General features: G+C 45.5%; 1 protein-coding gene across 1 annotated transcript in view; it reads left to right on the top strand.

Annotated features, from left to right (window-relative positions):
* Positions 1 to 23,981, top strand: part of LOC102386911 (acid-sensing ion channel 2) — a 454,052-nt gene that overhangs the window by 3,689 nt on the left and 426,382 nt on the right. The window contains exons 2-3 of the mRNA XM_025200734.1: positions 48 to 132; positions 198 to 436. Of these exons, the coding sequence (XP_025056519.1) occupies positions 48 to 132; positions 198 to 436 (324 nt within the window). The remainder of the gene's footprint in view (positions 1 to 47; positions 133 to 197; positions 437 to 23,981) is intronic.

The following is a 23,981-nucleotide window of genomic DNA, read 5'->3' on the forward strand; positions in this document are numbered from 1 at the left end:
TGGGGCTGCTGCTGCCCAACCACACGGCCCGCCCGCTGCTGGCCGAGCTGCTCCGCGGCGACGAGTCGCGCCTCCGGTGGTTCGCCAAGCTCGCGGATTTCCGCCTCTTCCTGCCGCCCCGCCACTACGAGGGTATCAGCGCCCAGTTCATGGACCGCCTGGGCCACCAGCTGGACGACATGCTGCTCTCCTGCAAGTACCGCGGCGAGCTGTGCGGGCCCCAGAACTTCTCCGCGGTGAGTGCGCGCCGCGCTCGGCCGGGGCCGGGGCCGGGGCTCCCGCCGCTCCCCTCGCGGATTTCCGCCTCTTCCTGCCGCCCCGCCACTACGAGGGTATCAGCGCCCAGTTCATGGACCGCCTGGGCCACCAGCTGGACGACATGCTGCTCTCCTGCAAGTACCGCGGCGAGCTGTGCGGGCCCCAGAACTTCTCCGCGGTGAGTGCGCGCCGCGCTCGGCCGGGGCCGGGGCCGGGGCTCCCGCCGCTCCCGGCCAGGGGCAGCAGTCAGGATCCTTATCCTGCTCCAGCGGCGTAAGGGTGGTACCAGCCTCCAACCCCCGCCTGAGGAGCTGTCCGAGCTACCAGCATGCCAGCAGGTGTTTCTGCGGGGCTCCTGGCGCCTGCCTCTAGTCAAGCTGTCGGGGATCCAGGTTGTAGCCGTCTTGGTCTAGAGAGGCAAAGGCAATCAGGACTGGTAGTAGAGATGATCACTTTTATTAGACTGACAAGATTTTTGCGCGCACACAAAAAATTCTTTCGTTGCAAGCTTTCGGGCACAAATGCCGGTGAAGGGTGTTTGTGCCCGAATTCTTTCATTGCAAGCTTTTGGGTGCAAACGCGTTTGTGCCAGAATTCCTTAATTGCAAGCTTTCGGGCACAAATGCTGGTGAAGGGTGTTTGTGCCTGAATTCTTTCATTGCAAGCTTTCGGGCGCAAACACTGGTGACGGGCGTTTGTGCCAGAATTACTTAATTGCAAGCTTTTGGGCACAAATGCCAGTGAAGGGTGTTTATGCCTGAATTCTTTAATTGCAAGCTTTTGGGCGCAAATGTCAGTGAAGGGTGTTTGTGTCCAAAAGCTTGTTTATGCCCAAAAGCTTGCAATTAAATAATTTATTTTCTTTTTTTTGCAAAAATCTTGTTGATCTAATAAAAGAGATCATCTCTACGAGGAGTCCTGATTGTCTAGTCAAGCTGGCATTTGACTTTTCCTTCCCGGACTCTCCGGCTCAAGGTTGTAGCTCAGCCCTTGGCCATGGGGTGGGGGTGGGGGAAGGAAGGGGAAATGTTGTGGTTGCGGCACATCTTTGAGTCCGAGTCTAGTGTAAGTGGGATTTGACCCCACTGTGTTTCTTCATCCATAGCTCCTTCAGCAGAGAAGCAAGGAATCCTTTCCTTGTTCTAAGGAAAAGTCAGCCTCAATAAGACTTTTTGCTAGAAGCCTGTTGTCTCTTGGCTATGTACATGCCAGCTGGTCCCCCAGATTGGGAGAGCTCATATATGCTACAGGTCTTTAAAGTTTGTTTTGGCAGGAGGGGGGAGCGTGGGGCAGAAATCCCACTATTCCTGCCGGGAAGTAAGGCCTGTAAATGGGATTTTTCAGAGCATAACAGGAACAAGCTGACTTCCAGCTTGTTTTCCTCAAGGATAAGGTATTAGAGCAGAGAGACATGGATATTTGGTTCCCTGCAGGTTTCACTGAAAGGCTGACAATTGATCTGGGCCTGAAACAGAAGAGGAAACTTCTTCTAGGTCAGGGTTGGGGGGGAGGTGGGGGGGGGGGGAAGATGTTTGTTTTGACCATGAGGAAGCAATGCAGTAACAGAGCAAAATAAGCTTGGGAAGTTCCGGACAGACTTATCCCATGGAAGGGGCCGTGTGGTCATTTTGAAATGTGCTTTTGTCTAGAAGGCATGTGGTGAAGGCCACTGAGATCAATTCCCAGTTCAACCCTGCACAGGTGAGGTTGCCTTGCACTGTGCTTGTAAGCGCAGGTAAAACAGAAAGACAAGCAATTTTTGTTTTAACATGGCATTTTGTGGAAGTAAATCAGAGCACACATGCATACATTCCTGGAACAAAACAGTCTCTCAGTTCCTCTTCTGGGCTTCCCTTAATTCTCCTCAGGTACCTTTCAATTCTTAACCAGGGTTTTTTTCTTGGTAATAATTGCCACAATCGTTAGCCTTAATATTAATAGCATCAAGAAAGCCTGGATTACAAATCCCTTGTCCTTCAGCCATTAGGTCCTGTAACTACCCTACCTGTGTGAAAACCCTAGGAATCTGCTCCCACAAAGCTGTCTTCAAAGTTTGTTCTCTTGACAGTCCCTGGCTACTCACTTCTGTTTCTCAAAGTTTTTATTTCCCTTTCTACCTAAGACACGAATATAAATTTTTAGACAGTCTCTCTCCACCAACAACTAAAAGAACAGTGCTTCCGAACAGAGCAGTCTGCCTCTCTTGATGGATTCTGCTTAAAAAGTGCCACACAGTCTCCTCGCAGCGGTAACCTCCTTCAAACACTTCCTGTGACTTTATTCCTAATATGACTCTCAGAATACCTGGAGTCTTTGTGATTCTCCAGCCCCAACAAGCAAGCAAAGTTCCCCTGAATGGATCCTCCTTACACATACCCTGTACACTATAGCACTGCTGTTTTGTATTTTTGTGGTCAGTAATATTTAGTAGCTTGGTTTGGTTGTGAAGCAGTAGTCCACTGTGAAGGTTGACCTTAATCATAGAGCGCTGTGGAGGGGGTCTGGGAGTCTGGGTTTGGTGATTCTGCATCTTTTCTCTGGCTACATCTTCAACACAGTTAACTCCTGAGCTCACCTTGCTCAGTTAAGAGCAGTCAACCCCTTCAGTTTAAGGGTTATTTTGCAGCGTGGTTGGATTAGTGTCCAATGAATTATACTAACTGGAGTCCAAGCATTTTCATTTACAAGCATAACCAGCACTAAATGAAGGGTCTAAGTGTGTGGACAGGACTTGAATTAACATACTTTGAAACTGAGGACCTCATTGGAATCATAGAATCAGAAAATGAAGGTTGGAAGGGACCTCCGGAGGTCATCTAGTCCAACCCCCTGCTCAAAGCAGGACCATTCCCATTCTGTTCTTCTTGTCACATAGAACAAGTAGTCCCTTTGCCCTTGTGGGTGGGGACACTGTTTATGGGAAAAAAGCATTTCAGAGGAGAAAGCTAACTGAATTCACTTTAAAAGTACCTCTAACTGGACTTTTGAGAATCTCACTTCATGGTGGCAACTTAATGTTTATTGTGTAGGAACAGTCCGCTGTTCCTGTCTCTATTGTAATGTCAAGGAGAGAAGAGCACATTCTTCAATTAAATGGGCACAAACTTCTGGAAGGCTGATTTAGACCGGACATAAGGAAAAACTTCTTTATAGTCCAAGTGTCCAGGGTCTGGAACAGACTCCCCCAGAGGTGGTGCAAGCACCTACTCTGGACTCATTCAAAAGGTGCTTGGATGCATATCTTGCTGGGATCATTTGACCCCAGCAGACTTCCTGTGTATGGCAGGGGGCTGGACTCCATGATCTCGCAAGGTCCCTTCCAGCCCCTTATGTCTATGAAATCTATGAAATATCCCCACTACTACTACCAGTGCTGGTGTGGTGGGCTTTAGGGAGAGTCAGTTACCCTGAGGTGCTGTTGCTACTGCATGCAGGAGCCCCATTTAATTCCCAATTCGTTTGGCCTAGCCTGAGATGTATACCTAAAATCAAAAGAAAACATCAGGCTTGGGGGGGGGGGGTAGAGAGAGAGAGAGATTGATTCCCCATGGGATAATTTGAATAGCAAAGGACTGTTGAGCTAGTTTATGCTTCTGTGGCTGTGGGCTGTAATGATGGGGTTTTCTTCATAATAGAGGGTGCCTTTGCTAAAAAGAGAGGAATGTTTTTTATGTCTGGTTGATTTTTGCTTTCCTTTTGGGACATCACAGAAAAAAAACCTACAGGGTGATGGAGAGAAACTTATGACTACTAAGAGTGGGGCTGGCGAAGGAAACAGAAACAATTAGGAATTAAACCTAAATTCTGAGGAGAGCTCTTCTTCTTACAGCCTACACATTTTCTCTCTTTGCTAGTTCAGTAGACCTGCTTGTCAGTTTTAATGAACTCTTATTGAAGTTTTAGAGAGCAAGGAAAAGATGATTTGTAAACATGTTATCCTGCAAAACATGAAGCCTCAAGTGCTGTTTGTGCGTGACATCAGTGAAGGATTCCAGGGAGAACAGCGTAGGAATCAAATGTAGACTTCTGTTTAATATAATGAACCTCCCAGTTACTAATGTTTGCAGTGCCTGCTAAATGCAAACGAAGAAGACTAATGAATGTGGCTTTTCTCTCCTTCCTGATAATGTTGCAAAGCATAGCTTTCAAAATCTACCTGTACGAGGTTGGAGCTAAGTGAGTTGTGTGTCAATAGTAAGACCCGCTGTAGAATGTGGAACTTTGGAGGCACAAATCCAAAAAGGGACCATGTACATCAAATAGACATGATCTGTGTCTCCACTCAGATGCTTCTGCTGCCAAACTGCCAGAGTATGTGCACTACGATGTGCCACTGGCAGGTCTGCACAGCTCCATTCAGCAGCTGAACCACTAGAGCATGCCGAATGGACCACCGCAGCCAGTTGATAGGACCAGACTGTGTAGTTGTGCCTTCAGCCTGCTGCTGAGCAATGACAGTAGCCTTTCTCCCCTTTGCTGAGTTGCATGATTCTGATGGCAGGAAGTGTGTTTCATCCCCACACTCAAAGTTCTACCAGGAAAACTTTTAATATGGAATACACCTAAGGCAGAATTAAGTGTCTCCAAGTCTGGCTTGGTTGCTGTCTAATTCTGGATAAGCTCTCAGTACTAATATGCTCAGGTGCCCAATGTTCTGGATGTCCAAGCCTGATGCTTCTGAGCAAGCAGGTTCCTAGCTTCTGCCTAAACCCCAGCATGAGATATTTATCTAGCCATCACCCTTTGATCAAGTAGGCATTCTCAGAGCATACTAGAAATCCTCATCTAGGAGGTGGGAACCCAGAATCAGCTCCTTCCTCTAGTCGAGGAGCTCAAATCCAGGATGGACCACATTTCTCAAGATGTGGGATATCGTTCAGCTGTCCCATTGCGATAGTGCTGTTGGGAAGAAAGAATTCTAATACATCTGTCTAACACCACAGTCAGGCTCCTGGGTCATCTGTGATACATGGAGGCAGTAGCTGCTTCCAGCTGCCAGCTTTTCTCCCTCCTCCCTTCTTTCCCACAGCCAACGCCTAGGCTGCTTGCCCTGGTTGTTCCACCCTAGTTATGCTGCTGTTCAAGTCAGTGGCCAGAGAGAGCACAAATGAGTGAATGGCTAACTGACTAGTCTTGGTTATGCCAGTGAGGGAAGCAAGAGACTTGACCTATTTGTTTGTTATACTTTGTGTCAGTGATACTCAACATTTGGCCCTGCAGGCGAGATGAGTGGCACGGGGTCAGTCCATGGGCTGGATTGGGCCCTGGGGCTCTGTACTACCTCCTCCTAGCTCCACATGCTGGGATTGGGTCCCAGGGGTCTGGTGCCACCCACTCCTGCTCTCCATGTGCTGGGATTAGGTCCTAGGAGCCCAGAACTGTCCTCTCCTGCCCCCTGCATGCCATGATTGGGTCCTAGGGACCACACACTGCCCCTTGCTGCCCTCATGTGCCAAGGTTGAGTCCTGAGGGCCCAGCCAAATTTATGGACCCATGGGGAGCCCTGTAGGCCAGATGACATGGTGCTATGGGCCAGAGGTTGAGCATCTCTGCCATATGTTAATTATATAAGCAGGTCTTGGAGCAAGGATTTCAATTTCCTTAGCCAGAAGAAGGAAGGTATCTGGCTGGGTGAGTGCCCTAACCACTGACCTACTGTTTTAAGGAGACCATGACTAACACTACTTCCTCTGCCTGCCAAAAAGATTCCCCATCACCCCCCACCATAAATGCATGGGAGAAGAGGGTTACAATGCCACTGCAGTGAGAAGTAAGCAGTTGGTTAATATACGTTCAGAAGATAGTAGGCAAAGGATCATGCCCCAAGCAGCAGAGGAATGCAAACCCCTTACACTCCATGTAATTCTGACCTAGGGAGAAAATTCTGCTTTGGCCCCAGATTTGATGATCATTGTGACTCTGACCAGAAAAAAAAATGTTCTTTGAGCCAGCAACTTGTGGATTTTCTAAGTACTGGCAGAAGCACCAGTGCACCTCGCTTAAAAACCTCCAGTCTTAGTTATGGCCAGTGTTCCAGTACTTCAGCGGAAGGCAGATCCTCCCTCAGTCTCCCAAAGCCAGTAGCATTCACGAGGAGGAAAATAACAAACCTTCCTGACCCCATATGGCAACCAGCAAAATCCCTGAGGCTTGGGCTTATTGGACACATTCCACAGTACAAGAGCTTCTATACACCACTAAGGGTACACTGATAGAGGTTTTCTGGGCCAGTAGCAATTTTTAACAACCCATATCAGCTGATACTGATCCGACTCCTGATATGTGACCTGGCAGCGTAGACAGCAGCGTCTGGTTGGTATGTCTGTTGTTGGGCAAGGGAAGGGGTATGGGCCCCCCATGGTGAGGGTGGGAGTGGGGCTGGCCCTGGGACTGAGGCAAACACTACCCAGCCAGGGCAGGTGGTGCATGAGGTGGAGCTGCGGCTCATCCAGGGGGTGGGGGGTGGCTCCCACTGCTGCACACACCCTGGAAGTGCAGCGGGGCATGTGCCCCCTGGATCTTGGTGTCACACAAGGGTGGGCTGCCACTGCGGGCTGGGGACAGTGGCAGTGTTGGGGTCTTCCTAGAGGGAGGGTTGGGCTGGAGCTGTGCTTGGAGTGGGTGGTGAGAGTTCTGGGAGAGGGGCTACAATTAATTTTGGAGTGGCTGTAGCCCCTGCCTCCAAGTGCTGCTGTGACCCTCCCTGAGTGCAGCCCCAGCTTCCTTCCCCCCCGTCCCCCTCACTGCTGGGAAGAGCCTGGTGCTGCTCCTGGCCCCAGCCTGCAGCAGTAGCTTGCTCTCACCCAGCGCACAGATCTAGGGGGCATGCACCCCAGGAGCTGTTCCTCAGAGAAGCTGCTCGTGCCTCCGTCCCATGTCACATCCTGCCCCGGCTGGATGGGGCGGGACCTCCCTCACCATTGGGGCCTCAGTCTGCCCCCCACACTCCTTCCTTCCCCACAACAGATTTAGCAGCTAGATGCTGCTCTCCATGCTGCCAGGCTACACTCCTTGCCACCTGTGTGCTGCGCTGCAGCTGTGCTCATGCACAAGGCATTTATGGGAGATATTATCGGCCACATCAGCCAAAAAAGCCGATTGCCGATAATGTAAATGTTCCTTATATTGGTGACAATGCAATATGGGACTTGTATATTGGTGCACCTTTATATACCAGAGCCCTGAGGTTAGACACATGACTCGACATCACACACACTGATCAATGAGACATAATCTCCTGTCCCATCATACCAGCCCTTCCATTAACTTCTTTATTTCATTCTTAGAACTTCAGGTTCTTTGTCCTACCACTTTTCCATGAAGTCTTTTCCAACTCATTACTCCTCTGATCATTAGAGATCTTATGATATGCTAGGGGTCAGTAACTTTTTATTGGGGGGAGGGAGAAGGGGGCTATAATGATCCGGCCTGGGTTGCGGGTTGCAGGTAGGCAGGCATTAGGACTCAGCCTCTGCCATTGCTTTTCTCTGCTGTTCAACTGAGCAAGTCAAAATCCCCACTCCATCAGTGTCTGTGGTGCTGGACTGTGGCAAGGCATAAGCAGAGCTCCCCTTCTCCTGGAGCCCAGACATCTAACTTCAGTTTTGTGCAGGGAGAGGCTCTCGCCTCTGAATGCCATCAAATCCATGGCTCCATAGGCCACATCCAAAGGCTCTGTAGTTCATATCTGGGCTATAGGCCATAGGCTGCTGACCAATATGGTATCCCATTTGAATTTATCCATAACCAGATTGTAGCTATTTAATTTTGTGCTAGTGTTTTTCAGCTGAAAAAAAAAAGTTCTCCTTCCTTTATTGTCTCTACAAAGTTTCATGTAAAAGGTGATCCTAGTTCCTCTTAAAGTCTGTTTTGCTTAACCAAGCAATCCAAGCTACTTTAATTATTTCATATAAGAAAAGGTCTCAATTTCCTTGACAAGCTTAGTTCCCCTCTTTGAACTTCATCCAGCTTAAGTTCGTCTTTGAACACCACTGACCAGAACTGCACACCTCTCTCTACTGCATATACCCTGGCTAATATATCAGATTGTATTACCCTTTTTCACAGCTTTATCACACTTGTGCTGCATGATTACCCTACCATCAATGATGTACAACCACTTCAAAATAGATGGATGTATTTCTCTTTTAATTGCTTTTTTCTGTATTGCACAACTAATTTGTGGAAATCTCTGCTACTGGATATATTGGAAAACAGGTCAAATGAGTTATTTGTCTGAGAAGCAGATTTTATGCTTTTTAATACTTGCTTAGTATAGTTGCTCTGAGTGTATTTGAATGAACATTAATAAAGGGCAAAATTTGGCCCTTTATTAGTTATGGTATCACAAATAACATGGTTATACCCATGTACAGATGGAGTCCAGTTCATTCCACTTGTGTGTTGAAATATATGAACTAATTTTATCTTCTTGATTTAAGGACCCTTCAAAATAGAACTAGTCATTTTATTTGCAAGACTGACTAGAAAAATCATAGCTGGCAATATACACATTACAATGGACACATATGCAAATTGCCTTGAAAGATGGGACATTACATTCTGTTTCCTTATTACATTTTTGTGAAACAAACCATGTCAAGAGCTGTGATTTATAGAGCTATTTCAAAGGTTCTTGAGTCAAAAGCTGTTAGTGTTTTTATTTGTTCACCATTTATATTAGACCAGTTATTATCTACTCCCTGAATAGGGCCCTTATGGAATAATAACTGGATAGGGATTTCTAGGGTTCCAAGCCTAACTCAGGATCTGGCTTGCTGTTGCCATTGGTTTTGGAAAAGAAATATATACATTTAATTACTCTGCTGTGGGGCTGAAGTTTTAAATGTGCTACTGATCCGTGCAACTGCCACTTAAAAACTACAAAGTGGAGCCAGTTGGATCCAACCCAATGTTTTAGCATGACACTGCCAAGGTCATGCTCTGCTTACTAGATTGAAGTTGTACTAAATAATTTTATTTTTGTATTACAAGTGCATCCAGGGATCCAAGGAGAAATTGTGGCTTTATTGTGCTAGGTGCTGTACAACAGATAGAAGAGAAGCCCTGTCTTGGATCAGTGAGGAGGTTAGGCCTTGCCCAGTAGTATAAGTAAGAGTTGGCGATTGGAGCATGAGCCCTAGGCTCTCAGCATGGGGGAGAAGTGCAGAATGGAGGCAGGTGGTTTGAAGCTCCAGTTTTGCAGACTGGAGAAGGGGAAGGCATCCTGTTGTCAGCCTCCTCCCCCCTCTTCCCACGGGAGATGCTGCTGCTGGGAAGGGAGGTATTAACAACAGCAGCCAGGTTAACCTTTCCTCGCCCTGTAGGCACTGCAAAATGGGTTGGCTTTGGAGGGTCACTCTCCACGTAAAACTGTGTCAGTCATGGGCCCAGGGAAGGATTAACCTGGCTGTTGGCAGCAGTGTGTCCCCTTGCGGCAGTGTCCTGTCTCTGCTCTGAGCAGCCAGTCTGAGGTCCATCTGCTTCCAGTCCAGTGCTCTACAGGCATACCTAACAGGTATTCCTCTGCTGTCTAGGGCACAAACTACAAGTTACACCTCTGGCAAAGTCTCACTTTCAAATGCCTGTCCCCAAAATAGAATCCCTAAAGTTGAGTTCAATTCTCAGGCCCCTGTACAATGCATGGGGAGAGCAAGAATTCTGCACAGTGCATGGGGAGAGTGAGGCTCCTGAGAACAGAAGCAACAGCAGCCAGTGGAATGAGCAGGGACCCACCCCAGGTACCCCAGAACTAGTGGGGTCTTAGTTGGAGTCATATCTGGTTTCTGCATCTTAATCAAGCTTTGGCATGTGATGTGCTCTGAATTGTTCAGTGCTGATAAGACTGAGGTGATGTTGTGAATGCCCAGAAGCTGAGGTTTGGGTTCCAGGAGATCAAGATCAAGTGTAATATTGAGGTGCCTATGGATTTTAGGCCCTCCCAGGGTTAGGTGGCAGCTCAGCTAGGGGTTTCCAGGATCATAGGATTGGACTTAGGTGCCTAACATTGGACTCACTAGTACCATAACCGACTCCAGAGTAGCCTAGAATCTATGCAGCACAAAATTTTAGCCACTTTCTTGTCCCACATGCTAATAATTTTTGTTCAGAGCCCAAAGTAAAGGCAGCCCTGTTGCTCAGAGCAGACTGACTGTCTCTAGCAGGCATTCTTGCAGTGCAAAGCTAGCTAGAAGCAAAGGGTAAAAGCAATAAAAAATTCAACTGTATGTCCTACAAGAAAGAAGAGTAATCCACTCAGACATGCATAAAGCCAGCATCCTTCAGGAAGTTCATGTGATCTATCAGAAGCCAAGATTTTACATTTCAGTCCCTGAATCAGCTGGAGGGATGTTGCAGCATCCATGACCAATTCAAAATATTGATGAAATTCAGAGAAGTTACTGCTGACCCACTGGTGCAACACACTCCTAAATCTGTCCTTCCAAATTAAAAAAAAAAATCAATTTCATCCTAAGCACTTCCTCATTAGAGGGGAGATCCTCATTAGAGGGGATGTAGCAACTTATCATAGCCAGCCTTGTTTTATTTGTGGGGAGGTTATGCAGTTAGACAAGTCATGCAGATATAATTTTTTTTATCCTTCTTCATAAATCAACCATTATAGTCATCATATTGTGTATTGTTGTTCTTCAGGTTCCTTCAAGTTGTCAATATCTTTCTACCCATGAGGAGTGCAGAGCTAATGTAGCATGGCAGTGCAGTTTCTCCAGAGCCACGTACAATGTCCCCAGGCATCAAGAACTAAAATTCCGAAGTATGTGAAACTAGAGCTGGTTAAGGATGTTTCAGCAGAACAGGTTTTGTTGAATCAGTACTTTCTGATGAAAAATTAAATCTTTTGTGGAATATTACCCAACTGATACAGAACTTTACCACCTTGATTTATATTATAACATAGAAATCAGAAGCAGGGGGTTGAGGTTCCAGACAACTGACATCATTCACAAAAATCTAATGTTCAAACAGGACATTTCTCAGGATAGTTTCTTTCGTGAAAAACTCCAAGATTGACTGTTTGTCCCATTCAGGAACAAAACCAGTTTTAAACATCTGGGCATTTCCTAAAGGATGAACCTTATGAATTTTAACCAGGTCTGTCATATCCTTTTTGAAAGACACAATCGTATAGGAAAAGCCATCCTATTCTTCCTAAAATATGCAAATGAGTTCAAAACATTTTGGCAGATAGTTGTGATGAAGATAAGAACATAAAAAAGCTCATTTAAGTTTCATGGTGCTGTAAATAGCAATGGAAGCAGGATTTCCTTGGTACACAATTTTGCTGTTAGAGGCAAACTGTGCTCTTTTTCTCAAGCTCAAGTGCATTCCATGAGCTGATCTAACCACTACTCCACCTCCCTCCTGCTCTCCAGATGCCAACCTCATCCCCATTTCTTTTTATCATTTACCTTTTCTTTGGATCATACCACTGTTTAGCTAATCCTTCCTCCTTCCCCCAACCCCAAGAAAAAAGAAAAAAACATCCAAACTCCTGACACTGAAGCCACCTTTGCTGTAACATCACTCTATTTGCATGTTCTAAACCCTTAAACCCTGAGACAGGGCACATTTGATTGTTAGGGTCAGTTCAGAACAGGAACACTCCTTCTGGCAGGTGGGACTGTGACAGTAGAGGAGGGAAACCAGCTATGTTAAGGTTCATTTCCTCTGTGTAGGACTTCAGTTGTACACCTGCTGTAATGGTTAAAAACATGCAGCAGCACTGTGTGATAATTTAAAGCCAATAACAAAATTTGGGGAAGGAAAATGAATCCTGCAGATTGTAATTTGGCTAGTGCACTAGGGTTCAGGCCCTGGCTCTTAAGTAAAAATACAACAATAATAAAAATAACATTGAGTTTTCCATAGAAATCCAGGAAACCCCACAGAGGCTATGACCTCTGCTTTATGTCTCATCTGAGGGTGGTGGCAAGACACTCATTTCATACCATATTGGAAAACCGCATAATGAAGCAAATTGTATTTCACATAGTGCCAGATCTCCTGGTAGAACTGAACTGAACCTATGGATTGAAACATCTGACTTGAGCATTTGAGATCATAACTCTGGTTGCAAAGAAAGGGCCGGGCAGCCTGTTTGGGTCTGAATAGTCCCAGCAGGATCAGAAATGCAGGAGCATCAGTCATCTGAGGTCAAGTGAAAACTTAAGAAAGTGACCATCTGTGGTGTTAAGCCATGTGTGACTGAATGATAAAAGTAGTGAGGCTCAGGGGAAATCACATTTCTGCAGTGACAGGCCTGACCTTGTATATAATTATTACAGTCAAAATTAGCTTTTTATATTTTTTGTTTTCTTTTCTCTGGACCTATTAGTCAGGAAAAAATGATAATTTACAGTTACTTTCAAAAAGTGTACAGAAAAACGTAGGTTTGTTTTAGCCATAGATAGATTTCAAAAAATTATTTGCAGCCCTACAGTATAATAAATATAATTATGAACTTAATCACACTTATGTATCACCCAGGTGTATGCTGAGGCTTAATTAGTATTTGTAAATCACTTCAAGATCTTCCAACTTACTACTAATAAATATATACTAGCAGATTGCCCATCAAGAATGACGGGGAAGAGGTGGGGACAAAGCCCTGTGTCTGACCCTGCGCCCCCGCTTTCCCTCCCACCACTCCTTATCCGGCCTCACTCCACCCCCCACTGCTGCTCTGGGTCCTGCCCCGCTCCACACCACCCCAACCCCACTTCCGCTCCTTGTCCATCCTTGCTCTACCTTCACCCCCTTCCATTCCCCCCTTCCCCCTGCCGCTTTCCCCCCTACCTCTTTGGGTCCAACCCCACTTGCCCTGCTTTCCCCCCACCCCTTCGGGTCTGGCCCCGCTCCCCCCTGCCACTTTGATTTCAATCCCACTGCCCACCCCTTTCGCTGTTTCGGGTCTGGCCCCCCTCCCCTCCTCCGCTTCAGGTCTGCCTGGCCTGCATCCACCTGCTTCCCCACTCTCCTTCCTCCATCCTGCTCACCACTTCCCCCTCCCTGCTGGCTGTTCTGGGGGGTGCTGCCACCATGATCACCCCCTTCACCCTCAGGCAGGGAAGCAGGGGGGAAGCCCCACTGCTCAGACAGCCAGGGTGTGTTCCCCACTGCCAAACTTCCCCAGCAGCGATGTAAACTTGGGACCGTGCAGCCCAGGCTGCGCAGCCAATCACTGCCTGCCCTCTTGGCAGCTCACGTACAGTTGGCCAGACATATTACAGACAGACAGACTAATCTTTTTTATTGTATCTATCTATCTATCTGAATAGACATATATAGTGTGCGTGTGTGTGTATATATGTGTATGTATAATTATGCATGTGTGTATGTATATAATTATGTATACTATATATGTGTGTGTGTATAATTAGGTGCGTGTGTATGTATGTGTGTGTATATATGTGTGGGTGTGTGTATATTTCTGATATAATAAAAGCCTTAGTCCATCTGTCTGTCTATCCATAATGCTCTGGGCCAATTGTGCATGCCCTGCTGGTAGGGCAGGTGGTGATTGGCTGGCCTGGGTGGCTATGGGCATAACTTTGCACTGGGGCTCAGCGGAGGAAGCAGAGGTGATTGGGGGAGAGGGAGCCATGGTGCCACATCTCCTACCCCCCTGACAACAACTGGCAGGGAGCGGAGCAGAGCAGGTGTTGCGGCGGCCCACTGCCAGGGGAAGGGCTGTGGAACGGGGTGCAGTGGGGTTGGGGTTGGGACTACGCCAGGCTGTTCCCAACAGGGGCAGGCTGTGCTCAGGCCAGGCCAGGTCATGGGGCAATAAGAGCCTGATGGCTCCTCCAGGGCTGTGGGTGGGCAGCTCCTTCCACTGCACACACCATGGGGGAGCTGGGGAAGGCAGGGCACATTCGCCTCCCTTTTGGCTCCCCCATGCTGCACCCCTGGATGAACCACCGGGCTCTGATTGCCCCAGCCTGGCCTGGTTGGGCCAGGTCGTGAGAGCATCGGAGCCCGGCAGCTTCTCTAGAGGCGTGGCACTGGGGAGCCAAGGGGGCGGCATGTAGCTCCTCGGTCTGTGCATGAAGCAAGGGTGGACTGCAGCCTCTGCTCCCTGCCTCACTGCCACTGCTTTGACTTGTGGCATGAGTTTTTGTCAGCAGCTAGGGGTGCCGGGCCCCAGAACCCCCCTGCACCTGTCTCCTCGACAGCTGGCAGGCATCGTGCCCTCAGCAGGGGCCACCATCCCTGCAGCTGTCACCCCACTGCACCTTAACACACACAGGGTCACCCATGGCATGAGTTTTGCTTGTCTGCAGCTTGAGGGGCAGTTCCCCTCAAACCCCTGCACTGATCTTTTTGAAACTTGGCAGGCTTTGTGGCCTCAGTAAGAGCTACCACTGTGCAGTTTTGACCCCACTGTGGTGTAACACAGGCGTGACAGGAGTTTTGCTTTCAAGAAATTGGGGTACAGTTTCCCCCCAAGCCCCTGCACTCATCTTCTTGAAATTTGGCAGGTTTCATGCTCTCATCAGGGGCTACCATCCCTGCAAGTTTCATTCAAACCAGACAAAAAACAACAAAGTTATAGAACTTTCATTGATTCCCCCCATTATACTCTATGGCCGGATCTCCGAGGCGACTCTGAAGCTTCAGAGCTGCTTCGGCCGATCGAGGCAGAAACCCAGTCCAGAGCTCTGGATCGGATTGCTGCCGACTCGCACAGGCCTATTTAAATGCCATATTGTACCACTTTAATGGGGCAGCTGTTTACGCTGTTGATGGCATATTGCGCATTAAATGACTTTGGGACACAGCAAAATAAAACATGTCTGAGGTGTTTTAGTTTGCTGCCTAACAGTCATGAAGGGAAGCACTGGGCCCCATGCAGCTCAGGGACTATGCAGGCAGCCTGTGCAGGGAGCCCGGTGGCAGCCCATGCAGGCAGGCTCTACTGAAGGGAAAAAAAAGACAAAACGGCAAGCCTGATCTCCCCCACCCTGGAGCCTGCTTGCCTGCCTGAGCTGTGTGGGGGCCCAGTGCTTCCCTCTGTGACTACGGGGACCCAGTCCTTCCCTCCGTGGCTGCGATGCCCCCTAGGACCTCCCAGGAAGGGTGCCTGCGGGTGGGTGCCTCATGAGGGGTGCCACCACTGCCATGGAGGCAAGCACTGCCCCCCTCCTCTTCTCCCCCCGACAGCTCAGGGACCACCTGGCCCTCCGGCAGCTCGTCTTCCCCACCCCCTACCGCCAGAGAGGCAAGTAAGGATTGGGCCTCACCCTTCTGTACACACCATGGGGGGTTACTTTGCCTTAATTTGAAGTGGTGTTTTTAAAAACCCACTGCTTCAAATTAAGGAGGATTAAACTGAAGTAAATCCCTGTGGCGTGTACAAGCAGCCTATGTCTCTTTATATGTAAACCTTGACTGATCTCCCTGGCTTCTTCTAATCCCTTCCTATCTTTAAAAAAGGTTTAACTCAATAGATAAAGAAATGACTCCCATGTATTTTGCTGCGCAGCTTTCATCTTAGTTTTCTCTTCAACTTCTAGAGGTGGCAAAGATCCTATTGTGAAATTCAATAATCATATAGCTGATTCATTTGTTTATCAGTCACAGTTCAGAGGAAAAAAATTAACGCTCCACTTCAGGAGTTGTAATTTCATGCAGCAGAAGCAGGTATTTGTAATTTATTTTTTCCCCACTCTCTTAATTTTGTAATTTACTTCACAGCTAAAGCAAACAACCAAAAAATCCATCATAATGCACTTGAGTTTTGAAATTTTCCAATAATAAAGTGTGAACACAAATTAAAAATTAAAGCAGTTACTAATCTCACAACGACATGGACTCACTTACATAGTGATGTTTATACAGTATATTAAATCATGAAGAATGGCACATTATAATATAATTAGCTCTGAATCACAAGCAGGATTTACTGTTTCCAATGTGGAGGAAAAGTTACATAATAAGATTGGGACAGGTTTGAAGCAGACTTTATTGTCTTTTAAAGGATGCATTTCAGCTGCTGGAATGAAAAATAAGCAGTAGGGAATTAATTAGCTGTTTTTATAATACATTAATTTAATAATTAAAGCTTTTTTTGTGGCCGTGTAAATTTTCATATTCTCTCAATATGTGTTACTGACAAAAATAAATAACTTCATCCTGTTGCTTGATTAAACTTTATGCATCAGTGCCTCTAAACTTGCTCTTGTGGATGGACCCCAGCCTGTCTGTGACCAGTGGGCAGGAGTGCTAGTGTCAGTAGGGTGCTCCCAGCATGATGTTCTTTTGACCAAACATAATTTTAAATTCAAAATACATATGTTTCTTAAAAGCCAGGAATAGGGAGGGCAAGTTTTGCCTACTACCTTCCTCTGTTTTAAGAGCAAACTGGGAATTGCAGCATGACACTGAATTTTTCTTGTGGGTTATGAATTTTTGCCCCATGCACCTTAGTGCTTGTGGTTGCATATTGCATATGTAACTCCAGCTCATGCTTGTGACAGGCACAGGCCACTGGCAGTAGTTGACCACTTCGTATGCAAAAGACATAAGGAATCAAACTCTATTGCCCTATACATGATCAAATGTGGGTAACTAGCCAATCAACTGCATAAGCAGCATTTTTTATGCTTAGGCATGGTTTGTGATTCTGTTAACTTTGCAATGTGGACTAAGTGTCTACATGTCTACTGAGCATACTCAGTATACTATGCAGTGGCCAGGCAGATACTGACTGCCTCCATCTGCCTGACTTTCCAGCATAGTTGTCTAACTAGTTGACCACGTGTTCTTTACTGAATAACAAAAACATTCTAAGAAAAATGAAAATTTTTAGTTTTCTAATTTTGTTATGGAAAACTTGTCAGCATCTGACCATCCTTTTCCAATATTCTAAGAACAAAATAACTGCAAATGTGAGAAGGAAGGACTGAAATTGGCCAGATAATCAAGAAAACAGTAATGAAATTAGGAGTAAAGGTGAATGTACTTAGGCAGTGGTAAAGACCCTTGTGTGTCAGCACCTAAATTGGCCAGCCATAATAATGGTCTTGGTAGCTGTGCTGTGATTGAATATGCAGCGTTACCTCCCTCTTGTCAGTAGAATGTGAGAGAGAGAGATTTGAGAAAACTCCAAGAATAGTTAGTGATTAAAACCAAACCAGCTGATATAAGCAAAGCTCACTTTAGTCACTGTACAACATCCTGGCAGGCTCCCTTAAGCTGCTCTTTATTAATATGGAGCATCTGTAGCAGTGAGTTGGTGCCATAAGTAAGGCCTATCTCCAAGGGAGACTTTCACCCTCTAATATCTTCAGAACAAGACTAGATGCCTTCTTGGGAGAATGGCTTTAACCAAATACAAGTTACTGGGCTCAGTACAAGGGTAATTGGTTAAAATTTACTAGCCTGTTTCATACAAGAGGTCAGAGACAAGATCTAACAGTCTCCTCTGGCCTTAAAATATATGAACTCATAAAAAATACAGCCTTTTCTATCCCTCTTTGGTACTTAGTTGGCTTCCATTAGCACATTATCTGAGCACCTCACAATCTTTCATCTTTTCCTCTTCACAGTAGCCTTGTGTGGCAGAGTATTGTTTTTGTTCCTGTTGTCTAGGCAGGGATCCGAGGTACAAAGGAGCCAACAAGATCCATGAAAAGGCTTAGGCCAGTGATTTTCAATTAAGGTGCCATAAGATACCTTTAAGGGTGGTGTAGGGTGCCACACAATACTAGCAGTGTTAGGTGTGCAAACACCTACATGCAATTCACAAGATAAATTCAGAGGTTTCAATTAAGAATCTGTAGCAGCATCAAAAATATTCTGACATGCTGTGGTCTTTCTGAATTCTTTCTAACAGAAGACACAATTCTTTGGGTAAATCTGATATATTTTATTAGACCAATTCAAATAGTTGGAAAAAAAATCTTCTTTGCAAGCTTTTGGGCATGAGCACCCTTTTTCAGATTGAGGAAGTATCTGCAATTGGTCTGCGTTCGTCCTGGATGGAATGAATAGTAAAGAATCCAGAGACTGGAAAACCAGTCAGTGACTATGTAAATAGGAGTCAATGGGTGACAAACAGGTGGCGGGGTTGGGGGATGTAGCTGGTAAATAGTGGAGAGGTGCCTGGGGAGTCAGATGTTAGACAGGTCATAATGTGTCATAAATCCAATATCTATATTTAGTCCATGATTTTTTTTTATCCAGTAGGTTGATAAAGTGAAATTTGTAGGCTTATGTGTGAAGGGTGTTCAGTAAATTCCCTTTGAGGATTAGAACTGAGAGATTGGAGAGAGGGAGGTGGTTTTCTGGGCTAGGGACAGACATTGCACATAAACAGTTTAAGTGACCAGAAATTGTTTTAAACCTGTAACAGAACAGATGTTCAGTGCACATAAACCAGTTTGAAAATGGTTGAAACCATTGTAATTTTCCAATTTCCTATGCCCTAAAGTTTCCAATGCCCTAAATAGGACAGCGGTGGCGGCGGGAGGTTTTGGAGGCAGAGGCAGTCACCGCTGGCACGGTAATAAGAGATTTCACTATATGTGATTTTCGCCTTTACGCGCTGCCTTTAGAACGTAACCCCCACGTAAGATGCGGGATGCCTGTACTTACAAGCTTGGCAGTGTTATCCTCACTAGTACCATGACCGAAAGAGACTTGGGGGTCCTGATTGACCACAAGATGAATACGAGTCACCAATGCAATGCTGTGGCTAACAAAGCAAACCAACCTCTGGTGTGCATCTACCAATGCATTGCAAGCAAAACCAGGGATGTCATCCTTCTGCTTTACTCAGCTTTGGTGAGGCCGCAGCTGGAGTATTGCATCCAGTTTTGAGCCTCGCACTTCAGGAGGGATGTAGAAAAACTTGAGAGAGTCCAGAGGATAGCTGGAGGGCAGGCAATATGAGGAGAGGCTGAGGGATTTGGGACTCTTCAGTCTGGAAAAGAGAAGGCTCAGGGGGGACTTGGTAGCAGCCTACAATTATGTAAGAGGGGTGCATCAGGACCTGGGAGAAGAGCTGTTCACCAGAGCTCCCCAAGAGATAACAAGATCTAATGGCCATAAACTCCAGGAAGGCCGATTTAGACTAGACATAAGAAAAAATGTCTTTAGGATGTGAGTGTCCAGGGTCTGGAACAGATTCCCACCAGAGGTAGTGCAAGCACCTACTCTGGACTCATTCAAAAAACATCTGGATGTTTTCCTCGCTGGGATTACTTGATCCCAGCTGACTTCCTGCCTATGGCAAGGGGGGGTGGGGAGTGGGACTGGACTCGATCTCACAAGGTCCCTTCCAGCTCCTAATGTCTACGAAATCTACGAAATAGAGTGTGATCTGATTTAGCATGTTTATTTGACTTATATTTAGTAAACAACACTAAAAGAGTACCCCCATGTTAATTTCATGTCTCAATAGCCACACGTATTTGAACTGAAATATTTGATTAGGGAAAAAAAATAAATACAGCACACTGAATGTAGTTTAAACATTATATTCCAAACAAATTCAAAGCTTTTTGTGGAAAGAAATTATTTTTATTGAAATACTTGTAAAAATGTAAAGACAATACACAATAGCGTGTACTTCCCTTACATTGTTTGTTTAAATTTAAGAAAAAGAAAGAAGGCACTGAAAACTGTTGACACGCTAATTTTAATACACCAAAAGAACTGTGTATGATATGCCGTGGTTTTCTACTCATCTACTTCAATAGAGTTTAACTTTCTTCCACTGAGGTCATTGGGGCACCTCCAGTTTCACTGTCACTGTCTGTAGAATCGCTTGCACTACTTATTAGTTCCATTTCAGAATCAGATTGAGGCAAATAGTGTTACCAATGAGTCTGTGGGCGAGGGCAGTTTATCATCCCACTGCATCTTCTTCATGAATTGTGCTTCTGACTGATTCTCCAGAAGCAAGAGATTTTGAGAAATAGAAACAAGCTTAGCGGTGTGTTCATTTGTTAGCCTATTCCTCTTTTTTGTCTTGATTGAGCTGAAAGCCTTTCTGTTCCGTTCACAAGAAGCTGCTGTTGGGAGAATGCTTGGGATCTTTCGAGCAATTCTGGACAACAGGTGGGTGTTGCAGTATCCCTTCCACATGTGAGAGGAGACATATTCTCTGCTGCCCGCCAAATGATATCTTTGCTCCAAAGTTTTTCTTTTGTGCGGTGCTTGGCAATGTCTGTCATCACAGCTATTTTGTCGATGCTGGGGACATTCTCAGCTACTTCCATAATTGTATCGAGAATAGTAAATAATTAATCTTTTGATAAATGTCCTCTGCATTGAGGATCCTAAAGGTTTGCTGCCAGATTAACTGGATGAGAGCAAAACTCAGATCTCTTAGTAAAAAATTTGTTTTACTACTACTTTTTTGGATAGAGGTGAAGAAGGCAAAAGCTCAATTAGATTTTCATTCAGTTGTCTGAATATCTCTGGAATATTTGAAAGGCTTGGTGCATCTCCTTCAAGTTTCTTGATAGCCACTGAAACAGGTAGTAGCAAATTGAATGATCCTTGAACTCGAACCCAGAACAGATCCTTGTCAAGGATCTGCTTCCGAATGTTCGTGGGAATAATCTTGGATACTGTGTCATCTACTGAAGCACATTGTAAACAGTTCTTTGTGTGTAGTAAACTATGTAAACACTTTGTAGCTAAGCCCCATCTAGTTTCTTCTGGCAGTAAAAGTGCACTTTCCTTCCCCTTCACAATCACTTTGCAGTTTCCCAATATTGCCTTAATTGTATTTACACTTACTGTGTCTTTTGCCAAAAGATTCAACCCATGAGCAAGACAGCCAAATACTATTAACTGAGGATATTTTGCCTTTAATATTTGCCATGCAGCTTTCATGTTACTTGCATTGTAACAGGGACTCGGACAGGAGCTCTGTTACAGGCTAGCTCTGGGAGGAGTGACCCCTGAATGCTCCTGCCAGGTGGAGAGGATTTCACACCAGGGGGAAGATTAGATAATTAGCCCGCGAAAACCGGAGATAAAACCAGCAGCAGGACATTTACTGATTGCCTTCGGGCACTGGAAGACAAATGCAGGGGTGATCGAGATCCCAGGAAGACGGAGAAAGCAGGAAAGGATTCTTACCTGTGGTCCCAGAGAGCACCGTGAGCTGGGGACACTGGAGAACAGGTTGGACGCATGACGGGCGATGATCCGGGAAATTGGACTACATGCGGTGAGTGCTGGAAGCGGCTCTGCCCCGAGCCAAATGAGAGACTGTGTCTCTGGGACAGTTCACAGGGAGACGGGAATCAGGACAAGTCTCTGACCCTGTCAGGGCAGCATCTGCTGAGAAGATAGCAGAACAAACAGAGAGCCGCAGGAGGAGAACAGAGGATGCGGAGAAACGCGCTCCGCTAATGAAGTAATTGTCGGTGGATGCAATTTAGTTACAAAGTATCTCTCAAGTAACAAGCCAGAGTTCTCCCTTTTCTGTAACCCAGAATGTCCTCGCCAATGAAGTAATTGGTGAGGTTGTTGTGATTATATCTATTATTGTGGAAAATAAACCCTTACTTGAGCTTTTAACACCTGGGTGGTATTTACCAATCAAAAACATCAAAGTCCACTGATCTCCTTCTTTTTTCCTATTTAATCCAACTTGTGGCAGGTGAGTACAAGAGGGGAAAAGAGGCTAAAATCACCCTACACGCTCACACACACTATCAGTTACAAGGGTTTGTACCCTGGAGGGACCTGCACTTCCAATTTCTTCACTCAGTAAATTGGCTGTGTAGTCACCTGTATGATGAGAAGACTTGGTAGCAATTGCTTTCGGGAATATTGGTTCAGGTTTTGCTAACATAATGTTCAATAAAGGATTTCCTTGTATATCAGTCTATCCATCTGACATCAGTCAGTGATTCTGCTTGACCAATCCTTTGAATAACCATTGTTTGAACTCTGTCACAGTCTCTGTCTAAGAGAGGATGTGATAAGCAATAATGCAACATTAAGTTATATGATGGGCGAATTAGTTTGTAATGTTCCTTCCAGTATGGATTTTCAGTTATGGAAAGAGGTGTACCACTTGCAAATATAGCTCGAGCTAAAGTCTCATCTGCTTTTTCTTGATCTTCTTTTGACATTTTGTCCGCAAAGCTTGACTGTCTTGAACAGCTACTCATGGTGGATTCAATATCTGGTGACAGTGTTCTTGCAAGTGAGGATCCTGCTGCTTCTTCCCCCCAGACCTGGCAGCTCAACATTTTTCATTTTTTGCAAATCTGCTATTTCATTTGAGCTACCAGGTTCCTGCAACAAAAGGGGGAAAATATTTTTATTTTGGCCTATTCTAGTCTGGCCTCACCAATCAAAAGGAGGAGGAGAAGCAACAGGGAGCTCCCCACAACCCCCCACATATACACAACCCCACAACATACCCTATGCTCCCCACCATACACGCCTACCACATACACCACACCCCCCACATACCACCCCCCCACATGTACCACTCCCCATGAGTGATTGGTGCCTCATGAATTGGGGGTGGGGCACCTGCAGAAGCTGCTGATGGCGGTGGCCCTGTTGGGAGGGTACTGGTCCTGCCAAGAGCATCAGTGTTAGCCAGTGGGGGGGGCATTGGCCCCATCCCGGGGGGGCATGTGCACCCCCTACCAGTCACCTATGCCACCCCCCACACATAGCACATACCACATGCACACACCTTTCTCCCATGATATACAAAACTAAAAATTTATTTTTGAGTTATTGTGCAATCAACTCTATATACAGTACGCAAATACAAAACATGACAAAAATGTTGGTTTTTCATAACATTAAAATATGTTCATTTTATTACAAAAAATATTGTCCATTGTCCACAGTTAGCACCTTTACCACAGGGCCTCTTTCAGTCAGTTCCCCCTTTCTGTGCTTCAGCGTGGCATTTTAAAAGAGTTGGAGGTAAGTAGTTAAAAACAAACAAAACAGAGCTAAAGCTAAGAGTATATTTTGGAGGAGTCCTGCTCAAATTCAGAAGCACTTTGTTACAAACATTCTCTACCTGTGAATCCTCCCAAAGTTTTACAAAATCGGGAAATGCAGTAGTTAAGGTAACTAGCCAGTCCTCTAGTTTTGATCAATACTGAGCATTTGCTCTTCCTCCAGCCAGTTTGTACTACCCATTCTATATCTCCAAAGAGATACCCACAAATCAACATATCAGACTGATGTTAAAATGCAGAAACACGTTCTCTGCAATGAATAAATTTGTGTTATATTGCCGTGCCTGGAATTATTTTCTATGAAACAATACTTATAATATTTACTACATAGGATGACAAATGCGAACTTTGCATACACATCTCAAACATGTACAGTGCCACAAATTCAATACACCCCATAATATCAGACATGTCAATCACTGTTTCTAATAATACCTGTCTTCAGGAACTCCCTGTGTATAAACTCCTGGATAACACCTGGGACACTTTGCACCTGGGATACTGCTGCATCTGGAAACTGTCTCTTGCGTTTTATTAGCAACACAGATACTTGTGTCTATGAATCTAATACTGCATTTCATTTGAGCAACCAGAGAATGACTTGAAGTTACATCGGAGTGGGTAGTCTAAATAAAGCTGACTGGAATTTTTCTTTCAAAAAAAGATCCTCCCCCCTCCCCACATGTCACTGTAAAAAAATATCTGTGAGAAAAATAGAAATGGTTTTATATATATATATATATA

Source organism: Alligator sinensis, unplaced genomic scaffold, assembly GCF_000455745.1.
Source record: "Alligator sinensis unplaced genomic scaffold, ASM45574v1 scaffold161_1, whole genome shotgun sequence".
NCBI lineage: Eukaryota > Metazoa > Chordata > Crocodylia > Alligatoridae > Alligator > Alligator sinensis.